Here is a 19,135-nt window from a genome sequence, read left to right as displayed (position 1 = left end):
ATTACCTGGAAAGCTGAAATTTTTAGAAAAACTAGTTATGAAACACCCGAAAAGAAAGGATATCTGTAGGGACTGGTAGAGCTGCTACGCTAAGACACCATCTGGACACACATGACCTTCTCTGGTGAATGGACTGCATTCCAACCTACCCAGTTTGTGTAATCAAGCAGGACACCCCTCACTGGTCTGGTATATGTGAACCCAAGAATTACAAAATACAGACAAGGGAGAAAGTAGGCGGAAATGCTTTCTCCTGTGCTGACTATACAGCCATTCCCCACAGTCCCCCAAGGATGTGCTCCTGAAAGTTGTGATGGTCAGGAATAGGATGGATGATGACTAGTTTTTCTTTGAGACTGAATTCCTGGTCACTACTCTGGTCATTACCCCATTCTTTAGTCTGTATTGATCTTAGCACATCTGAGGAAGACAAGGATGAAGACAAAAGTTCCGAAATATGTAGCAAGAAAGTTGGTAGTAAAAGAGGGAGTTCTGTCACACTGATGAGGCCGCTGAGATCTTTCAGGACAGGAATCCTGAAAGCCGTGCTCAAAAGGCTCAAAGGGCAGTGTGTTCTCCAGCTGTCAGTCCTGGTGCAGCTCTTCATGCCTCTCTGTTTTTGACGCCATACATACCTCCCATCTACATTTAAAATGCATGTTAAGTCCCCCCAAGCATCTGTCCTTGCTCTACTTCTCATAAAAGTAGTTGTTTTAGTGTCTGCCAGCTTAACCACTTTGTGTACAAGTGGTGACAGCCTGTGGAGGAGTGACACAACTCTGTAATACCAAATAGAGAAGCAGCAATTAGCAGATGATTCCTATTTTAAGTGTCTTTGGCCACTGCCACAGCAAAGGGTGAGCAAATGCTCTTTCTCTAACCTGCCACTCTCCTCACTTTTACATTATTCCAGAATCTGAAGGTTTCAACAAATATGAAGGTTTCACAGTACTGCAGAGCATGTGCCCCAGGCCACTCAGCATTAGAATGAGTGGAGGGCTCAAGGTGGCCAGCTCCAGGAGCTTACAAACATGAGACAGTGCTCAAGACAGACCTACAAAAGAAGTACCAGATGACCATGTCTTCAGCCTTGTCTGTATTACTAAGGAAAATATATCTTGTCTGTCTGGGAGCCAGCCACATTACAGAGAGCTGATTGAATCATAAGCAATTATTGCAGTAGAAAAGAGGGTAAATTAGAAGTATAGCCTGGAGAAATTTCTTGACCTCTTCATTCAGTAGTATTTGGTCTTGTGATTTGTACACTGAGTGTGAACTCCTCATCTGAGTTGTTTTCACCTCTGCCACACGTTCAGTATAGTACTCTGAGAAAATCCATTTAAATGCATGTTTATACACTGCACTTCATCTTCAGTTATGTGCAGACCATATTTCCCCTTTGTCTAACATTGTTGTAAGAACTTATTAACTTTGAGAACACCAACATTTTCATATGCTTATGTACAAGAACAGGATAAGCAGTGAATACAAAAATAACCAGTGATCTGGAAATTGTCTCTCTTTTTAAGAATTGTTTCCTGAAATTTTTTAAAGTGTCCCCAGAAAGTACTAATAGAAGTCCTAATACAAACCCTTAAAGCACAGTCTCACTTCTTTCACTTTTTCTTTCTCACTTTTTCACTTCTAGTGCACCTTAATGGCAAAGCTGTCCCACAAGAGCAGTTTTGGGAGGATAGCACAAAAAAGAGGCTGCAGACTACAACTCACAAACAAAGCAACAGTATGAGATTAAAAAAAAAAAAAAAAAGAAAGAAAAGAAGGTTTACCTGGTTCAGGTCAAAGATATCAAACACTCGTTTAATGTATAGGTCTCCCTGTGGATCCAGCCCTTGAAGATCCAAAAGTTTCTTGAATTCATGCAGACTAAGCAGCCCAGATGGACATTCTCTCATAAATTTGCTGTAATAATGGTGCATCTCTGCAGGGGCATCTGGTAAGGATTCTTGGGAGCCCATGTTGTTACACAGTAAGTGTCCCTTTTTGTCTGTTCACATTTCTATCTCCCAGGTTTAAAGTCTTGTTCATGACCACAGCTCAGGTTAATATGGCTTTTAAATGGCTACGTTAAACATCTTACAGCATAAGTTTCTATTTTTATGTAATGCCTATCTCTACTCATGAGATTACCTTTAATGCCCAAGTCTAAAATAGATGGGATTTCAAACTGTGGCAAAGAGCACCATGGTCAAATTATAGTTCATCACGTTTGCATTGACTATAAACATGCCTGTTATTAAAAAAATAAAGAGGATATTATAAAAGTGATTGATTTTGAATTACGTACAAACCATTAACAACACACAAGAGTCTAATTCTGGAATAGTTGTAAGGAATATCTATACTTTTTGCTGCAAATAAGGATGGAAAAGTTGAGAGTGCAAACAGCAATGCCTGTAATTACATCCTCTTTGCTGTAAGTAGATTAAGCCTTTCTAAAAATTGAGTCCTTTGGATTCCTCCTTGCTGTACTTTTCATCATAAATATGCTGTGTGAGATCTTGTATTTGTGTGCAAATTGTATCCTGTTTCTTCCCTCTCAGCATGGGTTTCCAGATATAACACACAGTTTTGGTCACCAGCCTTGTAACAGAATTTGAGTGGAAGAGGAATCTTTGACAGTAACTTCCTTAACAGGAATCAAATTAGTCTGGTAAGTAAATTAAAAACAGGTTTGCTTTTGGCCAGTGCTGTAGTCCTGCTTTTTATTTTACATCTTTCAGGAGCTGAATTCCTTCTTCCTCCATAGGCTCAGGGAAAGGATGAGGTGTCAGTAATACTTCTGTACTGATTAGCTTTATTACAAGGAGATGAGTAGCTCAGGAGCGTTACTATAGGATAAAGAAATGAGGAGCTATGAATACTAGTGTAAACATATAGGATGTTAGTGACACAGAAACAAGACACTGCCACTCATCCTTTTCATTCATAATCAGGGGAGTTTAAGAAGAGCACAGTCCTGTGAGGTGGTGAGTGCCCGTGAAAAATGGCAACCATCCTCCAGTCTGAATTCAGACAGAGAACAATCAATATTATTGGATCAGATCAGTTTTTGAGAAGGACTCCCATACTTCTAATGGTCTGTGCTTCAGCTCTCTCCACAAGGACATCAACAAGTTTATTACCATATACTTAAAATATGGCATACGAGTAAGAAACCTTGGACACTTCTCAGCTGCCCATGAACCTCTGAAGATCAAACAGAAAGATAGAGACATTGCCATCAGTTTAGCCAAAACTGGCTCAATAGGCAAAGAACATAGAGCAAAGTGGATAGTCAGTGTGTTGCCTTTCCTGCAGAGACCACATCCCAGCCCTAGACCTGCTGTGTGATCCCAGTGAGTGAAAGAGAATGGGAACACACCCTGTGCAGGCATTTCATCTGCAGGTGTGTGCTGGTCAATGAAGGGGATGCAAGGATAAGGGAGATGAAAGGAAAGCAGATTAACCTCTTGGTGATGGACATTCTGATGACAATTCTGAACTTTCTTCTTCTTCTTGACCAGTGATTGTGTCAAACAGCAAAGAGAGCTATTGTGGTTTAACTCCAGGTGGCAACTGAGTACTGTAGAAAGCTGTGCTCTCACTCTCACCCCATCCTGCCCCTGGTGGGATGGAGAGGAGAATAGGAAAAAAACTGGTAGAACTAGTAAGTTTAGATAGGAATAGTTTAATAACTGAAATAAAATAAATATAGTAACTAATAATAATAATAGTGCAGGAGAGCAATAAAACCCAAGAAAAACCAGTGATGTACAATACAATTACTCACCATCCTCTGAGACATGCCCAGTCTGTCCCTGAGCAGCAATTGGCCCCTCCCAGCTCCTCTTAGTTTGTATGTTGAGCATGACATTCCATGATATGGAGTGTCCCTTTGGCCAGTTTGGGCCAGCTGTCCTGGCTGTGATCCCTCCCAGCTTCTTATGCACCTCCTCAGTGGCAGAGCATGAGACACTGAAGAGTCCTTGACTTAGGATAAACACTACACAGTGCGTTATCAATATTACTCCTACTAAATCAAAAATAAAGTATTGTACCAGATACTAGGAAGAAAATGAACTCTGTCCCAGCTGAAACCAAGACAACAGAGTATCAGGAACAAGACTTAAGCAGGCTGAAAAGTTGACATGATATTGCTAGGTTAAAAACTGTCCATCAGTAAGTCACCCAGTGCTAGTTATCCTTCCTCATTTCTCTCTTTCTCCTGGGCAATAACAGCTCCTTTCCATCTCTTCACATGACCTTGTACAGATCCTGGTTACTGGATCTCAATCTAGGCACAGGGAACTTGGGAGTTGCTCACACATACTGATCCCTCTCCTCTCCCTCCTCTTTTCTCCCCCTGAAAAAGCATACATTACTTCTGCTTGTTGCTTCCAAATAGCAACTCTTGGGGAAGTGTGCCCACAGTGATTGAGAGACTGCTGCACTGCTGTAGCCATGATATTATGAAAAATCCTTTGCTGGGATTTTTCCTCTCCTGAGAAGCTGAGGAGCCTCAGGAGAAAAATGTAAACAATTACTATCTGCTGCTGTGGAATGCAACAGGTGCATCCATGATTGGTCCATGTGGATTGTTTTCCATTGATGACCAATCACAGCCACCTGTGCCAAGGCTGTGAGCAGTCACAGGATTTTGTTATTCTCTTCTATTCTGTTCTGTTCTTGTTGTAGCCTTCTGATCTCTCTGTTCTTTTAGTATAGTTTAATGGAGTATTTTAATATAATATTTAACATAATAAATCAGCCTTCTGAAATGGAGTGAAGCCTCATGTCTCAACACACGGAGAGTTCGCCACAACACACTGCCTTAAAGAAAGGCCTTAGAAGTCCGAGTTTGTGTCAGATTTTGTACATTCTGTCAAAAGACTAAGTCAAGGTTGGAATGGCTTTAAAGTAATACCTGTTTTCAGAATCCCTTTAGCTTAATAAGAATAACTAAAACACCTATAAAGACAGCAAAACTATCCGAGTAAAAAATAATCTGATTTAGAGTTCAGTCTCACAGCATCCCTCACCTCTTGTAGGGGACTAGAACTGTATAATTTGGTTGATATAACACCTGACATAAAAAGAAACGTGAGTTTTATGGGGCACAAAAAGACTAAAATTTATAACCCTCTGCTTAGTCTGATGGCACTTAATGAGCTGCAGACAAAGCACGTGCTGAGACAGTAGAAATTCTATAGAAATCACCTATTCCAGAAGCCAAAGGCATTGGAGCATTTCTATTTATAAATAAAACCAGAAAATTGATAGCAATGTGGAGCCAAACTGAGTAAATTAGTATAGCAAAGACATTTCAAAGAATGCTGAAACAATGGGTGTAGAGACTAGCTTGTGTATAGAAAACCCAGAGAAACGATTCCTAATGAGCTATCTGTGCAAAACAAAGCTGATTCTAAAAGGTGAAGATAAAATTTCAGTATCTATTGAGATGCCAAGAAGCTTTCTGAAACCTGTACAATATTCTGTGAATCAAAAAAACCATACAAACAGGCAAAAGTGGGACTATGCACTTACACTGAAAATAATAGTCCCATAATAAAGATTTTTGGTTCAAGGACAATCAATGCAACATGGGCACACAGAAAATGCACATTGCAGGTAATAAGCAAAAGTGTCTCTGTAGGGAACCATGAGAAAAAAAGATCAGATTTCTTAGTTCTGCTCTGAAAGTGTTTTAAAAGTTCTTAGTTTTAGAAAGGATCTTGTAATTTAGATTTCTTTTCAAGTGAAAAAAGGTAGGTTTTTGACAAAGGTTGAAATAGAGGTTGAGCCTTTAAAAATAAAAGCCCACATCACAATATGAGGAATGGCAGATTTGTCTTTACAAACAAGCTGTGGGTCTGCTGGTGGATAAAACTAGCACTGGGAGAGAAAAGAAACAATAGGAAGGATTCCACTGATTGATGAATGGAAAATGATACTTCCTTTTACAAATAAACTTTAGGGTTGCTGACAAATTAAATTAGACATTGAAAGATGAAAGAAACAAAGGGGAAAAAACCTTAAATTCCATAAGAATTAAAAATTAAAAGGGAGGGTTATACATTAGAGGGAAATCTTTGGTATCAAACGTATCAGGAAGTCTGTACCTCTCAAGTACCTCAGCCAATGAGGAAAGAGAGAAGGGAAGTGTGCCCACAAAATTAGGATAAAAAGGAGGCTGTGTCCTCCAAAAATTCAAGAGACGCCAGGGGAATGCCCCATGGCCTCTTCCCTTATTTGAATAAATTAAAAGCAGTCTACTGTCTCCTTTTTGGACATAAACCTCTGATGTTTGTGGATTAATTTTCCTAACAAAAACAAAACAAAACTTCCCAGCAGGGTGATCAGGAACTTACTTGAGACATGAAAAAGCAGAAAACGAAAATAATAAAGATTACTTTCTCTTTCTCTCTCTCTTGGGTATTGTGAAAACAGTGGTACTGTGGCAGTAGGCAGCCTGCACTACATCCGTGTGGTGGAGCAAGGAGGACACACATCTTTCCCCTCCAATGGATGCAGCTGAACACTACCTCTTTGAAGTGTAATACAACAAAGAGAACTGCTATGGTGTGAAGTGGCAAATGCCAAGTTTTACATGTATCTGAATAAAAAGCTTATCTACAGATTTTTGTCTAAATTCATGTCATCTTTGCCAACTAACTTCTTGCATCTGCTCCAGCTCAATCCAGCCCCACTTTCTGTTTCCTTCCTTGGCAATTTCTATGTGGTGTTTTCTCTGAAAAATTCCACATCTCTCGCTTGTGTGATTCAGCTTGTGCTTCTATACTTTGCTCCATTTCTCTCTCCATCCCTCTCTTTCCAGCACTCTGTCGCTATCAGGTGCTGGATCCTGCCAGTGCTGAATGCATATGGAGATCTGCCACTGCTCATGTCAGTGGCAGAGGGGCTCTGTGTGGGCAGGACCAGAGGAAGCACCATTGCAGACATTCCCATGTCCCTGACTTCACAGCATGGTTTTCTTCCCCCTATCCTGCCATGTCCCTCTAGTATCTTCCAATTCCCCATAGGCATGTGGCCTCTCATCATCTGTAGCCTACTTCAGAGTCCATTTATGTCTCTTAAGGCAGATACAACCTACCTCCCAGCTCAAGCAGGTCTGCTTGAGGTGTTTCAGAGAGACTACCTTGACAGCCTAAATGAAAGAGAATCATCTGGACAAGACATAAAATTTTGGAAAGAGAAGGCTGTCCTTCCAGAAGAGCTGGAATGGCTTATCCTAGTCAGAAAATTTACTTCTGAAGGCTTTCACTGTTAAGGGTTTTTTCTTTTTTTGTTGTTTGCTTTTTTTGATTTTTAAGACCCAAGCTATTAGGCCCCAACCATCATCATCTTCTCCCTATGGACTACTCTACAGTTTTCTAACTATTTGAATGAGTGTTTAGCTTCTAAATTCTGCATTTCTTCTATGCATGATACAAGGAAGAAGACCAAGCTGACTTTCTTTCTTTTATCTGCATCAGAATGTAGCTTGCTTTTAAGGGCTGTACTTCTCTTCTTTATAAACCAGAAAGATTTTGCCCCAATGAGACAAATTTCTAGTAGGACACAACCTCCTAACCTGGGGTAAGAGGACTCACAAATTCTTACTAACTCAAGAGTGGGGTTGGGGAAAAGAGAGGTCATTGCTTCTTTCTGTGGTGTTTAAATCCTGGCACCCTTGTGGGACACACAATTGCTGACTTATTCTCTCATTGAAAACACTGGTCAAGCGCTGGCCCAACTTTGCTCATTTGCAGCCACATTCCTTGTGTGCTTCCTACCACAGTTGTACAAACAATTAACTCCTTGAGTTTTTGTATAGCTTTAAAACTGATAAAGAAGGCAGTGACCATTAAAGCAATACATCTATAAGAGCCTATTATGTTTGATTTATTTTTGTAGTACTGCTTCATTATTCCTGACATGGAGATTAGGAGTATAGCTCAGTGAAACACATCTTGGTGATGAGAAAGTCAACTGTGCTTATCTTAGTTGTGCAAAGCCCAGTCTAAGAGGGTTTTTTTGGTCATTAACCAGTTAGAGATGTAATTTTGTGGGTGTTGTTAGCTACACATGCTACAGTGCGCCTGTATCTATAAATAACCAGCAAACTATGTATAATGAAATAACAAGTCTTACCCTTTCCACAGAACAATTTGTAGTGCCATTCCTTTAGCTTTAATGATTATGGGAAGTGCTCTGAGATATCAGTTTTACATTTTCAATTTTTTAGTTCATGACTTACAAAGAAGACCCACTGATAGCTGCTGAAGCTGTTATTTTCATCAAAGTTTCTAGTTGCCGAAGAGGTGCATTTTCCTTTGTCAGGAGAGTAAGTCAGGAATACTTTCTTTTAGTAGATATTGCGAATTCATTGATTTTCCTGAACTCAGGGTGGGCAAGAGCTTGGGCTACACCTTGTGGGCATCAGGGAACTGCAAATGCGACTAACAATCCTTGCTGTTGCTAACCTGCTACTTTTCAGTGGTTTTATTAAGAAATTAAGTGAAAGAGTCCTGGCTCCAGCTGAGATAACAAAGAAGAAAAAAATCACGGAACTTTTCCATGCTGATGAACTAGATGGGAGATCTCCAGAAATTTTCATGTTAATGGTAATTGATCCAAATACACTCTCATCCCCAACAATGTTTTGATGCCACAGGCTGTTTTTGTGCAGGCTTTCAGCTTAGACAAATTGGATTTTTCCAGTTAATAATGCTACATATAGATCCTTAAACACTCTAAATCCTGGCTTCCTGTTTTTATCTGCCTACACAGCACGGCTACTTGCAAGAAATTTGAAATTATTTTAAAATTTTTTTTCTTTCTAGCAATAGAATCCTCTGAGTTAAGCACTTTGGAAAAAGGAAAGCCAAGCCAACAGAGTCATCAGCAAACACTTAATTAAAAGACGAGGCTGTCTTTCCTAATTAGGGGCCGTTGTTTTGACTGGAGACGTTTTCCTTCCTGGTGCCTGAAGTCTTTCCCGAGGTGAGCAGACGCTGAGCCACTGGCATCTCCTAGTGGCCTGGACTGGCAAGACAAGGGCTTGTGTTCTTGCTGAAAAGCGCCCTGGTATTTCTGGGTCCAGTAATCCCGGTTCCAGTGCCTTTCTGGGATACTGGAGAGGCGTTGTGGAGAGGCACCTCTAGGGGTTGAATCGTGAGGCTGCCTTTGCCACCCTCTCTCCCTCTCACTGCAGTGAGCAAACAACCACATTTATTCCTGTGTGTTGTTTCTGTCCAACTATCAGCTCTCTTTCTGATGGAGAATGAATCTCTGGTTAACTATTTTTTCAACACTTTTTCTCCATAGCTGGCATTTCAGTTCCACAAGGGTTTCAATTAATGTACAAAAAAGGGGTGAGGCAATATTTCCTCCTTCCACTCCATGAATGTTTATTCTCATCTTTTTATACTTGTGCCTCAGTTTTGTAAATTTTACTTTTTTTACATTTCACTTGTTTCTTTCCTCCCCTCAAAAGCTGCTATCTACTTATTCCCATTTATTCCTTGGTTTTTTGACTGCATTTATCAATTATTTCCATTTATCTTCTTGAAGTAAAAAAATCTTCTTTCTGATCTATGCAAAAATTGAAGTCTGCCTTCCTTCCACCACCTAGCTTTAAAAGTTGTTTTTTATAAGAGGTGAATAGGGAAGTAAAATAGCTGCATAAATATTTTACAAGCTTTCTAAATAAGAATAAAAATGGCAATGATAAAATAAAGAAGAAAACCAGAAAATGCAGCTCTGAACAGAATTTACTATAGAAATGGTGGGGAAAGTAATTTTGAAAAAGGAGCATGAAGACAAAAATATCCACACAAGATACCAGTAGTGAAAGGGGTTAAAACCTGAGGGTTTTAAGGCTCTCATCCATCCCCACCTACAAGGAAACAAACTAGTTTAGGAGATTTTTTAAGAGCTTCTTAAAAAGAAGCTTCTTTTTGGGTCCTTCTTTTTGTCTGGGGTGACCTTGTCATGTTCTCAGGTGTGTCTGCAGGGACTCTCTTGAAGACAAAACATGACATTTATGCTTGTGAAATACAAATACTTGTGAAATACAAAGCTGTGTTTCATGTCAGGTACATACAGGCAACGTGTGTATCGGTGATTGTGATATGTGTGGAAACTGACCATGGGACAATTACAAAGACAATTCTAATAAATAACTGAGGAAGTAAAGCATGGAAGAAGGCCTTTGAACCTATCCTTTGTTTGCAATTTACCTTTATAAATCTTAAGTTGATTTAGGAGCATTCGAATTAAAGCTTTAAGGATGTTGCTGTTTGACAGGAACTTTCTGCTTCTAGCTAAAAAGAGTTTTGCAATAATAACCTGTTGAAGTATAATTTTCGAATGTTGCTTGTAGTAAGGATCTTTGAAACTATAGCTTTAGAATATATAAAAAGGAAACATGCTTATCTCAATGCCTTAACAAAATATTGAAAAGCAGCCTGAGAAAGGAAGATGAACATCAACTCAAGGATTGATAGTTTCGACCAAGGGAAGCTGGACATCACTGTTATGAGATTTATAGTCCTCGCAATTAAAAGGTGAACGCGCATCTGGAATCTGGACCTCACCAGCTGGGAGACTTCTTTCTTCTTTCGGAAGCTGGACCCCACCATCTGGGGATACTCTTTTCTGAGATACAGCCTGAGAAAAACTAAATCACAATAGTGTATAGAATTGTGACGTAAAAATTGGGAATAGAAACTGCTGAGAAAGCTTACGAGTACCCCTGTAAATATCTGTAGGCCCTAACTATTGGTGTGCTGTTGGAGGGAAAACTTCTCCCGCTGTACCCAGCGCTGTATTGCTCATACTTTACCATATTAATTAATAAATTGATTGCTGCTTGACTATTGGCCTAGTCAAGCTTCCCATTTATAACAGATTTGGTGCGTTGGCCGGGAATGTCCAAATACATTGAGGGAGACTCCTGATCTCAGGGAGGCGCCCCACCTTGGAGGTTTTTGCCTCAGGTGGCCCTGAGTGACTGGGGAATCTTTCAGGGAAGAGGAAATCTTTAAGGTAAATTATGAGCAAAGAATTTTGAGCTCCCAGAGTGGACTGCAGTAAATTCACCTGTAATAACTCGTGCACAAAGACCCAGACGAGAACAGGAGGCTGTAAGTACTGCTTGGTTAGATGGGATAAGAACGGGTGTAGACGTGAAAGAGTGTGAGTGGTGTGTGAGTGAGACGTGACCTGGTCACGAAGCGATTGTGGAGTTCTTCTAACCTCGGTTCTGTCTTCCCGCGAGGGGAGCGGCAGGTGAAGGAATGAAGCGAGTGAAGGAGTATTTTCTGTATATATAAGGTCGGGGGCGGGATGCGATAATACTTAGGGGGGATTTGTTTTAGTAAATCGGAGGCGGGAGGCGGTACTGGTAGAAGGGACTTTTTATTAGAGGAATCCTTGACAAGAAGGGACCAAGGTCTGAACAAGTGTGGTTGAGGCGAGTGAGGGAACACCTGTTAGGATAAAATGGGTAAATGCCAAAGCAAAAACCCAGGAGCTGGTATAAAACCAACAGGAAAATAGAGATACTGAAGGTACCGGAAAAAGAGGGAGCATTTTGCTGGATATACCCCAGGACAGCCCCTTGGGGTAATGTTAAAATTGTAGAATAAATGTGAAACCAAGAGGAAAAAGTTAAGAGAAAATGGTACAATATTGTATGGTAGAATGGAGTAGGGAAATGATAAAATACAAAGGAAAAAAAAAAAAAAAAGCAAGAAGATAAGAAAGAGAGAAACTGAAGCAGGAGGGGTGTTTAGCAGACTCTAGGATGTTGGAATGTGGAGGTAGTGATGTTTTGGTGTTAGAAGAGAGCAGAAGTGTGAATGAGGTTTCTGCATAAAGGGCAGGGAAGGGTCTTAACACATGGTTGTTAAGAGATTGCTCAATGCCGAACTGAGGTCTGGAAAAGGTTTAGCAGAATGGGCCCTCCTTGAAGGGAAAAGAGGATATGTTGGCTAAGGAAAGAAAAAGAATGTCAGGAGCACCTGGAGACGCCAAGTTTAGAGTTGTCAATGTTGGGGGGTGTTTGACTGCTGCTGCAGGAGCGGCAGGGTCTCGGAAGCTGCGGCAGGGACTGATTCATGGAGGGGACCCAGCGGCAGTGCTGGGAGCAGAGTACACAGGTTTGCCGACCAGGATGGGCTGGCTCAGTGCTGGAACTGCCGTGGTGGCTCCCAGACCATCGGGGTCCCGAGTCCTCAGCAAGTGGGTCGAGAAAAAAAGAGAGAAAGAGAGAAAGAAAGAGAAAGAGAGAGAGAAAGAAAGAGGGAGAGAGGGAGGCCAGCACTAAAAGATAAAATCAAGGTAGAGATTGTTGACTCTCCAAACCTCACAAAGTGGTTTATTGTTTAAAGTAAGAGGTTTTTTGTTTCGTTTGCTGTTAAAAAGAGGAGGCTTTTGTTCTGAGGAAGGGGTATCTATGACTAAAGCAGTTAAATGGTGCCCAAAAAGTAAAAAGCAATAGATGTGATACATAGATATGATACTGGCCTTTCTTATTTAACTAACTGTAGTTCACAGAAAGAAGAATTTGCCCCTGCAGCTAAAAAAAAAAGCTAATGGTAAAAGTTAATGCAGTACTTTTATCACTGTACAATTAAGAAGTCCTTTCCAGGTACTAATGAAACAGCAATCTGAACCACTGATAGAGGGTGAATTCATACCAGCAGAATCGAAGGACTTGTGAAGGAACCTGAAGAATGGACTATCACATTTAAACCGGGTGATACCAAATTGACTTTCAAACAGGGACTAGGTAGTAATGATTTGGGAAAACCCACACGATCCAAGAAATGTACAAAGAATAACACTTAATTAAGAAATAAGGCAAAGCTTACATCACTGGTTTCAAGCACTGCCTAAATAAAACTTCTCCTTAGGGAGGAATACTTCAAACAGAAGGATCAGAACTGTTTTGGTCAAAGAGATGTTATATTCTGCCTTTAGCCTGTGAATTAAAAAGGGAAGAAGGAGAATTACCATCTCTATCAGTACCATATTGTAAACTTCATTTAATTCATTCTGATACTAGACATGCTAGCTGGGTTATAAGTTAATGTTTGAATTGTGGGAATAATTAGTATTGTAGGTCACAAAATTTATGCTCTTGTTGCAAGAAGTGTTAAAGTAAGAACTTTGTTTTGTGGATAGGAATTATTAGTGCCTGTTGAATGGGAGATACCTGAGGAACAGTAGGAAACCACAGTTAAGGGGTGGCAAAAATTATTTGCCTGGAAATTAGCTAAGAGAAAGTGACAAGGAAATGGAGGGCAAGACCTGATTGGCCTCTGTATTTCACCACCAAGCAGATCAAAAGAGATGGATTAGTTTTACATTTAATCTTAAAGATACAGTTCAGGATGTTGAAAATTGATGACCGCAGAAAACTCATTCTAGGAAAAGATATCAGAAAAGCAATGTTAAAACCTAGCTGATGGAGTAATATATTAGAGATAAGATGATAAAAGAAATTAAGATTTTTCCTTTTATATGTTACAACTGTTTTTGATATTTCTTCTTTGTGTGATCCCTTGTTTTATTTTGCCAGCATAGTTGAGAAGATGCAAGTAAACAAGAAATATTGCTCAAGCCAAATGCTTTACAAAGAATAGGAGGGGGAACTTGGTTGGAAGAAAATAGAGTTCATAATATTGTGTTCATTAGCTGGGTTATTGTTTTTACCTTGCCTTATTCCATGTTTTATCCGACTAATCCACTCAGTTATTCAAAGTATGAAGGTTGCTATACTGCCTGTAGACCCGGAATTGGCTAAGCGCTGTATTGCTCATACTTTACCATATTAATTAACAAATGGATTGCTGCTTGACTATTGGCCTAGTCAAGCTTCCCATTTATAACATGCTCATGTTGTATAAGAGCTTGTGTCAGGTTTGCAGCCTTGGTACTTACTCTTGCTAGAGTTGAAATAGACCATACACCATCATTAGCATTGGGAAAAAAAAGTTCAGATCTCACAGAAATGTCTCACAGAATATATCAGGTTATTTAAATCCAAACATGGGTGCAATTCACATGACAGTACCTGATGAAAGGGTATAAATCAGAGCTAGTGAAATTTGGGAAGGGAATTTACAGAAAACAAATTCTTCATGACTCTCCAATTGAAAGTACATACTTAAATTTAACATCCCATCTAGACCAAGCATGGTATAAGTACTTCTCCTAATATAATCCTAAGGTTCAAAACAACTCGCAACATGTCTTAATGTATATAGTTCTGAAACAACAAGAGCATGGGGAGACACTAAAAAGTGATCATATTCCTTCGTTTGCATAATTCACTTAACACACATGTTCTGTTCACAAACTCAGTGATGGTTTTCAGATAATAAAATGATAGAAATTTGAATATTTAAAGCATAGCACTTTTGTCATCATAGAATTTAGAAGCTGACAGGGTCATCTTCAGCAATTTCAGGTTCAGGGAGAAGCTTGCATTCACATAAGTTTGTTTTTTGCTTGGAATCTCAATTCCTAAAATCTAAATGCATGCAAGAAATTTAATCTCAAATTCTTTTCCTTATCCACTAATGTCATAGATCTGACATTGATTTTTACCACCACGGCAGCAGAGAAAATTTGATCCTCGATGAGAGAAAATTAACATGCAGAATTCAGGACAGACTGTTTGGAGGGGACAGGGTGAAGAAAACAAAAGAAAACTAATGGCGCAATTTTCAATGTCAAAATAAAATGGCATTGTGGCTGTTTACATCTGTATGTGTTATGCCACTTCAGAACCTTGATTTATGTGTAGGATTTTTTCATAAACTGATTTTTAAAAAATCTTCTGTTAAGCAGGAGTTAGTTTCCACTGACTCAGGTAAGTTGTTTTTCCCTTGATGTATGAGGCAGGGCAGAGAGATTTGGTTCATCTAACTTGGAAAGAGCTGAGTCATCTCGAAGATCCTTTGTCTCTGCTAAGCATGGAAAAGAGTCTTGAGCTGGATTTCTGCATTAAGACCAGAATCCAGAAGACAAATGCTTTCCCATTGTACTCTGCCTGAGCCACGCTCTCGTTAGAAGTGTTGATGCAGTCGGAATGACCAAAAATACTATGAGGATACTGTTACTGAGAAAGCCATATAACTCACAAATGCATTTCTCTCAGCAAGCTGGTAAGAGCAGAGCTCATTCTGCTTGTTATGTAAAGCAGTCCCCTGAGCCAGCCTGAAGCCCCACAGAATGACTTCACAGACAGCATAAATTACAACACATAAATACATATATCATGTCTAACTAAACAGATACAGTGTAAATGCCAAAGAGGAAACTTATGAAATCCTGGGATGTCGTTTGAGAGGTCCTGGTTCTCGTTTGCCACAGGATTTTCAATGAGGCTTTCATAAGACTTTATTCAAGGCAAAAGAAGAATAAAACTGAGCTACAGCTTATCTAGATGCTATATGTTGTATCTGAATAATGTAGCTATACTGTTGCCATTTAATAAAAAATAGACTTTTTTATTAGTATTTAAAGGAAAAATGTAAAACATTCTAATAAAACATTCTGGTTCACTTGATTAATTTTCCTATGTGTTTAAGCCTTTTCAACTACTAAATTATACAAATAGATTGGGCAGGGATTAAAACCTGCCAGCCATTTTTCTGGGAATGGAAGCCCTATTCTTCATTTTATTTCCATCTCCAAATGGATATAGACTATACAATCTTATGTAACTGACAATTCTAAATGTGCCATTCCTGTTCTGCCTTCTAAATAACTTTGCCTGGTCCTACTACTGCAGCTGAGCAATGGCTCAATTAAGAAAGCACACAATAAAACCTGTGCCTCAGATTAGTAGTAGCTAGTAGAGGATTGTTACAGCATGTTGCAGAACAGGAAATGAACATCAGATATTTTGTGGGAGTATATTATTAAATAATGAGGTTTTAAGCCTAGTAAAAGCAGTTTTACAGTGGATTTTATGAAGCCCTAAAGGCCAAATCATTGTTAAATTTCATTAAAATGGGAGGAAGACTTCCAAACTGATAAAAAATGGAAGCATCTTTTTTCTGTCTAACATGGTACATTAATTAAAAAAACTCTTCTGGGTATAGCAAAACAAAAGCCTAGACCCATACAAACTATGTCTTTTGTCTCCTAAACCCCCAAACACTGGTGCCCCAGCTCCATCCTGTATTTTCTCTAGGCAAATGAAAACAAGCACCTGATCATTTTGTCAGCCAGTTGTTGCCTTAAACAATGAATAAAAGCTTAATTCTACATGAATGGGGCATTCATTCTGGGTGTGTCCCTGCTACCCAGCTGCCAAATTTTATGAAAACATTAGGAACTGATTAACTGAAATGCCTACTCGTTGAAATTTGGTGGAAATATACCAATTGATTAAAACGTTCTGGGGGTACCCGAGAAGGGGATGAGAGATTGACTGGTAGCAAGAGTCTAACTGATGTGTATATATCCTGAGAAGTTTAAGGCATACATCTTAATATTCCTCAGATGACTTGAGCGAACTGCTCCGTGTGTAATAAGCTAGTTGTAGTGGGAGAAAGGCAATTAGGAACTTCTAAAATACCAAGAATACAAAAAGATGTTCCTCCATAAAATAAAAAGCCAAAATCCTCAACACCCAAAGTTCTCCACACTTTTCAAGATCACTGAAGTGTCAAGGGCTTTTTGCAGTGCACATTAATGCTTAAACAACTTAAACTGGAAAAACTCTTAGGTGAGTTCAGACACTGTCCATGTGCACTGTCCAGGAAGGTTAGCATTCATAAAGCTTTTCTGGGGAACTTAATGCATCAAAATTTTAATTCAAAAGAGCACAGCAAATTAAACAATTTCTGCCAGTCAGGCAGACTGGAAGTTTGCTCATCATCTGTAATTAGCACATTTATTGAGTTAGGTGATACTACTTAATCAAATTTCAGTATGTTTAATGATCTGGTAATTGGCAGTGGGAAGAAAAGAGCATGCAGGGAGCCTTGTTTTATAGGAAGAGTCCTTGAGGATTATGGAAGAAAGAATTACATAATTCCAAAAAAACAAGCTGAATTGGGAGTAGACGTGTATGGAAACACAGGAAAACAGTGTAATAGAGGTACTGTTGCATGTAAAAACACACAAGGTACCTTATACTCTCAGCATTTTCTGAAACAAGTATAATTAATTACATAATTCTGTATCTCTGAACTAATTGAGATAAACAATGCGGGTAGAGAACATTAATGCTTTATTATTTTTTTAAAATATTTTTTTATACCGAGATGGGCCAATCTGTTATATTAGCTGAAAGCTGACCTTGTATTATTGACAATTCAGCCTAAGCCTAATTTCTGTGACTATTTTAGGGATTACAGATGACTCTTCACCCTTTTGTCACGTTTGATAGAAAGTGTTACTGTGGCTTAAGGGGAAAATAACTCTGGGTGAGTCTTGTGGCTAGGAGGAACCTGTACGAAGGCTGCGTTGGAGCAACATAAGACAGCAGTGCATCTAACAGCTGCTGGACTGATCTTTAGCAGGACCTAGGATGATGGATCAAAACCAAACAGATGTGCCTTTGGAAAAGGGGGATTGACTGACACCGAATTAGGCCACAGAAGGTGTTCAGAATGAATCCCGCAACAGAAGGGATCTTCTTGTGCCTATGTTGCATAAACTGAAAGCATTAATACCTATGGATCCAGCTGAACTCTCACTGCATTAGAGAGACTTTTCAAGCAGCTATATAAAAAAAAATTCAATTATTAATCCGCGCTGAAAATAACAATAAAAATCTGGTTTTCAAAGATGAGAAACCATCAGCATGTATTAGAATGACTGTATGAAACTTTCAAATTGGCAAAATGTAGTGGGAACAGAGCATTCAATATTGTTTGCCAGCCATTCTTTGTTACCTGCTCAGAGTTTTCTATTGAATCGCTTCTGTTACCTCTGAGCAGGGAGCTTGCAGCTCTCTGAAACATATCTCTGAGTGCATCAAATGATACAGCCATAAGAAAGCCCAGAAGTCAAGAATGAATTCTTACCTTATTCATGTCAAATGTGTGAAATACTTGTTCAACATAGCTATTAGCTTCAGGAGTAAGTCCATGTAGATCCAGGACATGTTTAAATTCATGCAGGCAAAGCTGTCCGGATGGGCATTCCTTCATAAACTTTGTGTACCAGTGGTGAATTTCCATAGCATTAATGTCATCTGCTGATCCAGCAGCACCCATTGCATCAAACATACCAGGTAATCTTTTTCAGTATTAATTCATCCAAGTGTTGATTCTTGCTTCCCAACAATGATCATTCAAACACCAACTCTGCCTTTGAAAGCTACTTTAAACCTCTTACAGATCACTACCAAGATAGACTAAGTAAATATAGCACCCTAGAAAGATTACTGGCACCCAGTTTTAGTACCCTGTGGTTTTAGCAGCTAATTAAAGTCTTTGTGCACAGTCAGTCTGCAGAGCCTCAGATGAACTGATTATACCAGTTCTCATCTTGTACTTGCATCTGTGGTGCTAAAGGTGTTTAAACTGGATGAATATTGAAAAAGCAACATGCAGGAAATTTGAGGGTAGTTTCCAAATCTTCATTTTTACAATTGATAAAGTTTTAACAAAAACTTAGAACCATTTTAATACTTGTATACATTTTGTGCAGCTGCCTTGGAGCTTGTATACATTTTGTGCAGCTGACTTTTCATTTTTACCATTTCTGTATATATGGTGATCCAAATCTTACCTTACAGGACAAAACTGCAACACAATTTGACTTGGATAACCTGAAAAATCTGAAAGTGGCTGTACACTAAGCAAAAAAACTTGCTGTCTTAGACTGCAGTTCTACAAGAAACTGAGTCTCCTGTAAGCCAATGTTGCCTTGAAAATTGCTTCCCCATTGCCATTGCTCTTTCAATCCCATCCTTTCCCTTCCCTCAGGCCAGCAGAAGAGTTTGTGGTTGCACTTGGGGACAAGTGTTAGAAGAGATCCTTGCAAAAGCTTGCTATAAGATTGAATACCAATAAATATAGTTAGATTTAGAAAACACTGCTTACATTTTTGCCCTGCCTGCTGTCACAATAGTGGGTTTTACAAGAGAACAGATAAAGTG

General features: G+C 39.3%; 1 protein-coding gene across 1 annotated transcript in view; it reads right to left on the bottom strand.

Annotated features, from left to right (window-relative positions):
* The window catches only part of GUCA1C (guanylate cyclase activator 1C), a 51,771-nt gene extending 33,523 nt beyond the window's left edge, over positions 1-18,248 (bottom strand). The window contains exon 1 of the mRNA XM_041410966.1: positions 18,057-18,248. Coding sequence (XP_041266900.1) covers positions 18,057-18,248 — 192 coding nt within the window. The remainder of the gene's footprint in view (positions 1-18,056) is intronic.
* Between the last annotated feature and the right edge of the window lie 887 nt (positions 18,249-19,135).

This window comes from Onychostruthus taczanowskii, unplaced genomic scaffold (genome assembly GCF_017590055.1).
Source record: "Onychostruthus taczanowskii isolate IOZ18803 unplaced genomic scaffold, ASM1759005v1 scaffold34, whole genome shotgun sequence".
NCBI classification, from domain to species: domain Eukaryota; kingdom Metazoa; phylum Chordata; class Aves; order Passeriformes; family Passeridae; genus Onychostruthus; species Onychostruthus taczanowskii.
Note: the sequence above shows the minus strand (reverse complement) of the source record. Positions and strands in the feature narration are given on the sequence as shown.